This window comes from Sprattus sprattus (assembly GCF_963457725.1).
Source record: "Sprattus sprattus genome assembly, chromosome: 1".
Classification (NCBI taxonomy): Eukaryota; Metazoa; Chordata; class Actinopteri; order Clupeiformes; family Clupeidae; genus Sprattus; species Sprattus sprattus.
The window spans coordinates 12,755,965-12,765,473 of NC_137920.1; the positions used below are offsets into that span (position 1 = coordinate 12,755,965).

The following is a 9,509-nucleotide window of genomic DNA, read 5'->3' on the forward strand; positions in this document are numbered from 1 at the left end:
AGGCAGGGTGTGGAGAAAATCATCTGAAGCCTGTCATGTGTGTTTGTGTGTGTGTGTGTGTGTGTGTGTGTGTGTGTGTGTGTGTGTGTGTGTGTGTGTGTGTGTGTGTGTGTGTGTGTGTGTGTGTGTGTGTGTGTGTGTGTGTGTGTGTGTGTGTGTGTGTGTGTGTGTGTGTGTGTGTGTGTGTGTGTGTGTGTGTGTGTTTGTGTGTGTGTGTGTGGAGAAAATCACCTGAAGCCTGTCGTGTGTGTGTGTGTGTGTTTACTGTATGAAAACATTATGCTACCCTAAAAAGAGGTCTGTTTGCGAAAGGATATGACAAAACAATAAAATGGGAAAACATTAAGTTCACAGTTTAAATATTTCTCTTCTCCACATTTAAATGAAGATAATATCCCCATAAGAATTTGGAGATCAGATACAGTAAACATCTTTCTGAAGGATTTTTCTGGATTGAGTTTCTGGATTGTGTTTTCTGACCTCTAAGGTACTTTTAGTGTGAGACGCAAGGAGAAGATATTACATCATTGTATGTTATTAATATTCTCATAAACGGTCATTTAATGTTATTCATATTTTTATTAACCAAAGGGAGCATATGGCATATCACAGCATCCTAAACAGGAGCACACAGAGGTGTACCGAAACATGAGCACGTGACTCAGCATAATTTGGACAGAGAACAGCCTGAACTACACGTTACTCACTGGACTTGAGCCGTAACGTTTTTTGTTTGTAAAGTTTGGAGAGAGTGGGAGAGAACTTCTGAAGTATAACAATGATGATAATGATGATTTATAGCTAAATAACTGCTAATAACTGCTTTTAAGATTGTAAAATGAACGCTGTTTTCTTTGTTGTTTCCGTAAAACTTTATTTGTAAATGTACCTGTTAGTACTTCATTTTATACCATATTATGAGACCCAGTCTTGGAATTTGTTCAGTCCATGAAACAGGTTTTACTCTTGAAACAATGGTGGACACCAATGTGAGACAGAGCCTAAGTTCAACACTCACTCACAGCGCTTCACCTAAGCCATATCTGAATATTAATTGAAGGATTGCTGTTAAATGCTCTCTGGGAATTAGGGGTGTGACCCTATATTCAATAGGCCTTGGAGACAATGCCCTTTGATTTGACCTGGGGAAGTGAGTGAGACCACTTGTCACACCTCACTCAGGTCAACTCATCATAAGTGTATTCACCCATAAATTGTTACAGTCTAGCTTTAAGTCCAAATAAAAGTAGATAATTACTATTAGGTATAAGATACATTGAATTATTGTCCATGGCATATCCTTATAACTATACATCTCAAATGCTGGTTCCTTCACACCTAAACACAGTCATACTGCTGGGTAGTCTGTCATCATCATCATCATACAGCCGCGGAAAAAAATAAGAGACCACTTTCAAAAAATTATCAGTTTTTCTTTTTTTTTTTTACTATTTATTGGTATGTGTTTGAGTAAAATTAACACTTTTGTTTCATTCTATAAACTACTGACAACATTTCTACTGAATTTCAAATAAAAATAATGTCATTTAGAGCAGAAAAATGACAATTGGTCAAAATAACAAAAAAAGATGTGTTTTTTCCAGATATTGATTTATGATCTCTTCCTAAGTTAAATCATTAGTATTGTGTAGTTTAAGAATCTATATGAACTTGTTTTCTTTGCATTATTCGAGATCTGAAAACTTTCCATTTATTTTGCTATTTTGACCAATTGTCATTTTTCTGCAAATAAATGCTCTAAATGACAATATTTTTATTTGAAATTTGGTAGAAATGTTGTCAGTAATTTATAGAATAAAACTAAAATGTTAACTTTACTTGAACTCATACCAATAAATAGTAAAACCAGAGAAACTGATCATTTTGAAGTGGTCTCTTAATTTTTTCCGCGGCTGTATTTTTCTTTTTCTCTATTTGAAAATGTATGTCATTTTTAAGCCTCCTTTGTAGTTTGTGTCTGAAGACATTTGTGGTGTTTATCTAGATTTTTGTATAATTTCTTTACATTGTTCTTCAAACGTTGTTTGTTACCTCAGTTACTCAGTTCTAGTGTAATTAATTGTAATTGTTCTTCACAGAGAAAAACAAAGCATTAATCACCTAAATAATGTAGACACACCCACCACCGTAAGCCACTCTCATGTTATACTCTCAAAAAAATACTATTTAGACTTTTTATTTCAGGAAAAAAGAGCATGTTTTTACTGTCCTGTAGAACATCATGTGATTTACTCAACTCTTCAGTAGGCACGGATACATGTGTCAATTTAATTGCGTTTAAGCCAGTGTAAGCTTGTTACTCGTTTATAATTGCCTCATGTAGCTCACGCCTAAATTGAACCCTCTGATAATTCCTGCGATGTTCTGAGCCTTTCGAGAGAGTTGGTCTGCACCGATTGGTGAGCTCAAACAAGGCCGGTCAAACAATGCCGATGTAACATGGGGCTAGTGGTGACAGGGAAGCCACTCATAGGGAGGGTTATGAGCATGCGTGCCTATGTGCCAGTAGACCACCATGCTAGAGACCATACATGTAAATATCTGCAGTAATTAATCAACTGTACTAATATTAAATGTACTACTAACATGAAATTCTCAAATTAAAGCCAGGGACATGAGTATTAACGATCAACGATTAACGACGATTACCGACAGTTAGTATACCTAGCTAGATAGCATTACCATTGGCTCTGAATTGCAGTTATGCTAAGCTAGCTGGCTACCACCAGCCGGGCCTCTTGCTAGCCCTTGCTAGCCCAACACAGGAGCACTGTTATCGGACACTTTTTACTTGATGAGCGGGGGCAATCAGTATCAGGCAACCCATCAAAACGGGTCGTGTTTTCTTGTTGCAGAAGGCCTTTTTTTCAAGATAAGTTAGCCGAAGGCATATGGGATGACCCTATTGCATGTATTTTCGTTTATTAAGCGGTTGATCTAGCTTTGAATTTGGCTGCAAAAACGTAGCCTACTTCAATGCTCTTGCATTACATTGCTAAAATAACCAGAGGTGAGCTGTGACGTAGCAAGCTTGTGCATTAATGTATCAACTGTCTGTTTTGATGTATCAACTGTCACATTTGTTACACAGGTCAGAATTCAGTAAAAGACGGAGCAAACACAGTTTTTCTACCGTTGTTGAAACACATACACGCATAGACTCGTTTTCTTTCCATCTGACAGTGGTTATTCAAATAAAATGTAAATAACTATCTACTGATAGAAAGAAGGGAACTTTTGGCCAATACACTGTCTGTGCACTATGCGGATTCACATTGATGTTGTTAGTAAACAAACAAGGTGGGAGCACATCTCCATCGTCTTTGCACATGCCCAAGGCAGGGTAAGCGCTTAAATTTCGGTCCATGTATACACTTACCAACAAGAGCCGTTTCCCTTAAAAATGTTCACACATACTCGCGAAGACGATTCCGTCAGAGTGGCTTACGTAAAAGACACATGTACACGCAGCTACTGTGTCCAGAATATCACTCTATACTGCTGTGAGGTTCTGTCTTACTTCTCTTAATTTTCACCAGTCTGCGTGCAATGTGCAGAACAACAGATACACAGAGGTCAGGAACCACACACACCTTACACAATAACTATGCCTAACATACACACCTTACACAATAACTATGCCTTACACAAACACACACAAACACTGTCAAAGGGTTAAATGTCGAGGGTCTTTAGGCACAAAAAAGATGCATGGAGACAAAAATTCAGTGGCTTGCAATGTATTCACCCACCGTAAGAGTATCCATGTTAAAAACAAGAGAAAGGAAAGGAAAAATTGACTGATGATATAACTAGAAAAGATATTTATAAAACAGCTGAATATGCACAGGCACTACACTAGCTTGGGACAGATGTTCCTAAATAGAGGCAGCAAAAATATAACAGGCCTCACACATCTGATGATGCTGGAGAAGACAAAGCTTCCTTCTCACGATATCACCACACACTCCAGACAAGTTATACCAGTTCAATATGTCATGTGGCGATGTACGGTAAAACACACAATATACACAATAACTATACCTAACACACACATACACATTACACAATAATTATGCCAATCACACACACACACACACACATAACACAATAAGTGTGCCAAACACACAAAATATATGATAAGTCAGTGTGATATAAACATTAAGTAATGTAAAGGCCACAATATCATGCCTTCAGTGATATATGTTTAAGGACTGTCGACACACAAATGCACACACACAAAAAGGACTGTGATACACACACACAAACACATTCGGGACAGTGGAACACACATACATCAGAGACTTGGACAAATATGCGCCCCCTCCCCACACACACACATACACATACACACACACACACAGACCCCAGACCAGTGCATCTTTTTCAGACAATTGCAGAAAATAACTAAATCTTAAGGATAGCAGAATACATCATATGGTTGCTGTACAATTCTAATAACCCACATATTCAATTCAGAAAACGCAAAACATTTATTAAAATTCAATATCACCATTTGTATAGCATCAAAGATGTGGTGTATAAACAGAATGCACATATCACTATTTCCATAGCAGCAAAGCTTTAAATACATGTAAGAATAGGAGTGGGTGACTCCTGTGTTCCTGCAGCATGGGGAGGTCATGTGATCTGGCACAGGGACACTGAGGAGCCAGAATAAACCCAAAACCCAGGATAGAGGGGCTCAGTGAATGTGGAGTGGAACGTGTGCAGGTGGGTGAGTGTGTCAGAGGAGATGCTGTAGAATGACAAAGTGCCGGCTGGCCAGTCCAGATACACTCCAACTCTCATGTAGTCAGAAGAGGGGGCAGGTATGTCAGTGTGTTCATTATTGTGCCAGGCAGAGTAACCATGAGGAGAGCAGAACAGACTCCATGATTTGTTATTACGTCTCAGTAGGCTGCCATCACGCCTCCCTTTCCTCTGGATGCTTTCATATACAACTCCTACATCAGCCCCATCCCCACTCAGCTCAGCCTCCCAGTAGCAGCGTCCAGACAGACCCTCTCTACACAACACCTGATACCACCTGTCGAATCTCTTTGGGTGGTCAGGATACGGCTGGTTCTCTCTCACACATGTCACCTTTTTGTTCCCTTCAGCGAGAGAGAGACCTCTGTATGCTGTGTTTGGGTCCAGTGTGAGTTCACAGGCATCTGCACACAAGAGGAGAAGAGAGGTCAACATCATCAGAATAGGGCACTGACAGCTGCAGGTGACTATGCTACACACAAACACACACACACACACACACATACACACACACACACACACACACACACACACACACACACACACACACACACACACACACACACACACACACACACACACACACACACACACACATATTATTATTGACACGGATGCTGAGATTTGTCTTCTGTATTGGGGAGGCTAGCAGTCTACAATTCAGGGCGGTTGCAGTTGCAGTTGCTGAACCTCTTCTAATATTTTTGAATTTAGTTCCCCCCCCCCCACTTCACTGGTTAGCATGTTGATGGGTATCTTGCTTAATTTAGATTTCTTTTCAATTATTAAATACAAAATAATTTCGTCAAACGTTCGTTCTGCACACTGTGACTCAGCTCAGTCCTGTTATGGTCAAATTATTTGATATTTAAAAACTTAAAGTCTTGGCTTAGGCTCATAAATTGTTCAGTCTAATCAGCACTGCTGTGTCCAACACGCACACGCACACGCACACGCACAGGCTCAGGCACGCGCACATGAACACGCACCATCACACACATCCATGGTGTGCATCATTTTATAATATGTATTGGTAACAGCTACAACATGCATAACACTCAGTGAAGACTACAGACTTCAGACTGAACACACAGAACAGATATCTGTAAATGATCCAAAAACAGTTACTAAATTAACCATTAAGACTTACATCTCAGCAAACGTGGTTGTGCTCTGCTTACTGAAGCATGGTCAGTTCTGTAACAGAAATACACGGCCACACACATTTGAATAGTTTATAGTTACTAGATGCAGGATCCATGTTTTAGTTCTTAAACTCAATGATCATTTAAGAAAAGGTGTATACGTATTAATGTAAGAGGAATGTTCAATCTGATAAATCAGGTATATATTTTTTTGCATTTGATGCTGTTGGATTTTGCACTGGTGCTCTTAGTTTAAGGAAGGCAGTCTAGTTAAGACGGACCTTGACCTTTGACACCAGAGAAGCAGAGACAAAGGAACTAAGGAATCAGGAAGATGTAGAGTACATAGTTCTGTAAGCCTATTTTGTCTATTTCTTGCTAGTTTTTACCTTTACAAACTGCCTATTCATTCAACTTTTGATAATTGATTTGATAATTGATCACTTTACTACCATATCATTGCTTTAGACTTCGTTTTTTTTTTATTCCACTTGCCTGCCTGCAACCTTTCCTGCCAGTCTTACAGAAAATAGCTTCAGGCCTGATTCTCTGAGAAGATTGTAGCTCAGATCCAACTATGCACTACTGCAAATACACCACTACACTAGGTATGAAGACACTGATTTGGTCTCAGAATGGAGACAGATAATGCCAAAATGTTCAACATTGGAATTCCTTTCTTGACTTACTTAAGCATCTCCAGTTTACAGACAGGATCCTCCAGTTTAGCTGATAACAGATTCAGTCCAGATTCTCTGGAATGATTGTAGCTCAGATCCAGCTCTTTTAGGTGGGAGGGGTTTGAAGACAGAGCGAAAGCCAGACAAATACAACCCTTTTCTGATATGAGGCAATCAGAGAGCCTAAGAGAGACAGAGAGAGAGAGAGAGAGAGAGAGAGAGAGAGAGAGATGCTTATAAACAGTATACATCATAGCTAAGGGCTATATACCTAATCAGGAAATTCATGACAATAAAGACAAATAACAGCAACCTTAATATCTGCAGTTTGCAGAGTGGAATAGACAGTCCGTTAGAGAGAAGCTGAACTCCAGAATCTCCCAGGACATTGTTACACAAGTCCAGCTCTGTCAGGGAGTTTGGTGACTGTAGAACAGTAGCCACAATTTCACAGGACATATCTGTAAGTGTGCATTCAGCAAGTCTGCAAAACAAACAACAAAATAGTACTCTGAAATGAACAATGAGCAATCCTTTCCTAACATGTCCTGATAAATCAATAAACTGAATGGATGCAGGCAAGTAAAAATCCAATTGAAGTGGGGCTGAGATTTAGCTGAGATTTCTAAATTCTCTGCTATATTGTACATGACAGTAATGGCATACTAATACACAAACAGGGTCTACCCCTATATTGCCACAGTCCTCATAGTTCCCTAATATTCAGGTCCATGGTATCCTGTAAAAAGGATCAACACAAACCTCAAATTCCTTTACAGGATTCAGTTCATTCATGTACACACTGCTTTAGTTTTTCTCTACCAAATCCCTTATGTAGCGAAGGGGGAGAAAGTAGTCACCCCCAACCAGACTTGAACCCGGGTCTACAGGGTGCTAAACCAGCAATCTGACCGCAAATCCAAAGAGGCAGGCTCGTTGGTATGGCAGTCAGAGCACTAACTCCCTCACACTGCCCTCTCCTTCGGAAAGCGCAGGAATTCCTCAAGCATCCACCAACCACACTTCTCCCATTTCAGGGCACACCATACACCAGTGCTTCACCCATCTGTTGTTTTACCTCAGACAGGGGTCAACTTACTAGGGGGTCATTCCTCCGATTACCTCTCGGCAAGCCATCCCACTTCTGGCATCATTTGTTGCAAAGGGGAGAGAGTAGTCATCCCACCCTTGTACCCGGCTCTACAGGGTGGTGCTAAATCTGCACTCTGACCTCAACGCCAAAGAGCCAGGCTCGTCCATATGTCAGTTAGAGCACATACTCATTTTTAGTGATGGCACTCCGTCACAGCTTAGGTTTTGTAAATCTCAACAAACCATGTCATTAATGACACAAACCTTTACATGAAGAGCTTCTGATAAATTAAAATATTCTGTAATTCAGAAAATAGAAGTTCACACTCTAGAACAGTGACAGAGGCAGGGAAGGGTGTTCACTGTTACTTTTACAAGAAAATGTAATGTGAAAAGTTATTCCAAGGTTATGTTGTCATTGTTAATCATATTTGTTGTGATGTTCTTTTAATGTAATTCTATCTGAACTGAAAATACACAATTGACCATACATCTATCATCATCCATATGAGGAAAACATTGTGGAAACTCTAAGAGGGATGAGAGAGACATAATTAAAAGGTGTAATATGAGTAAGGATTTGTGATACTGTCAAAGTCTGCTTCATTAGGTAAGGTTATCAGTACTCGTATAGAACAGTATAAATCATAGTAAAGGGCTACATAACTTAGGAAATTCATAACAATAAAGACAAAAAACACCAACCTTAATGTCTGCAGTTTGCAGTTGGGACTAAACAGTCCCTTAGATAGAAGTTGAACCCCAGAATCTCCCAGGGCATTGTTGCACAGGTCCAGCTCTGTCAGGGAGTTTGGTGACTGTAGAACAGTAGCCACAATTCCACAGGACTTATCTGTGAGCGTGCAGTCAGCAAGTCTGTAAAATAGCACAGCAAAAGACAAAAGACAAAATATTACACTGAAATCAACAAATAAGTGATGCCTTTCTGAAAGTGTCCCTAGACATCATTATAATGAAAGGGTGGAAATATTCCAGTTGATGTGTTGCTGAGTTTTATCTTAGATTTAAATGCACTGCTACATTTTACTTGACATTAAAGGCATACTTATACACAATAAGGGTCAGAATTTCCATAGTCCAAACAGGCGCCCTCAATTTACTGTCCATAACAGCATGTAAAAAGGAGGATACCACTTTACAATAAGACTGCCCTTATAAAGGATGTATAAATGGTTCATAATTAGGTTGCAAACACTTTATAAATCATTAATAAACCATTATAAACAACTCATAAAACAGTTTTCATAGATTGATGCAGGCTCACTATTTGGGAAGATCAAGTAACTGCTTACTACTCATTTATCTTACTAATGAGCTTCTAACCTTTAAACTGTCAAAAGGGAGCCTTATTGTGTAAAATACATCACCATTTATTAATAAGTTTTTTACTGTGGGCATAACATGAATTCATTATAACAAACACACAAACATTCAGTTGACATCTGCATTGTTTCGAATGCATTTCCGTTGGTGACGTTGGTGTTAAAAATCTAAGAGCTACCAACCTGATGAGAACAACATGTTGTCCTGTGTCTTTCTTTAAAAAAGCACTTTTCATGTCCACTCCTCAGGTATGCGTATTGTAAATATCTTGATTTAGGCTGACATTTATGTCAGGGAAGTGGAATGAGTTGTTTTGTGTTTTGTGCTTGTATAAGCAGTTACTTTAATAGTTATTTTCAATCCCAAGTTATCAACCAACATGCTGCAGTGAAACAATTATATGACTGTCCTATCCCATGATTCTGAAACATTTATGCATCTGCTGGTATCCTTA

General features: G+C 39.2%; 1 protein-coding gene across 1 annotated transcript in view; it reads right to left on the minus strand.

Annotated features, from left to right (window-relative positions):
• Nucleotides 1-4,662: 4,662 nt before the first annotated feature.
• The window catches only part of LOC308367426 (NACHT, LRR and PYD domains-containing protein 3-like), a gene marked incomplete at both ends in the record, with an annotated part of 17,767 nt that continues 12,920 nt past the window's right edge, over nucleotides 4,663-9,509 (minus strand). The window contains 5 exons of the mRNA XM_080841332.1: nucleotides 4,663-5,198; nucleotides 5,945-5,991; nucleotides 6,629-6,802; nucleotides 6,933-7,103; nucleotides 8,417-8,587. Coding sequence (XP_080697458.1) covers nucleotides 4,663-5,198; nucleotides 5,945-5,991; nucleotides 6,629-6,802; nucleotides 6,933-7,103; nucleotides 8,417-8,587 — 1,099 coding nt within the window. The remainder of the gene's footprint in view (nucleotides 5,199-5,944; nucleotides 5,992-6,628; nucleotides 6,803-6,932; nucleotides 7,104-8,416; nucleotides 8,588-9,509) is intronic.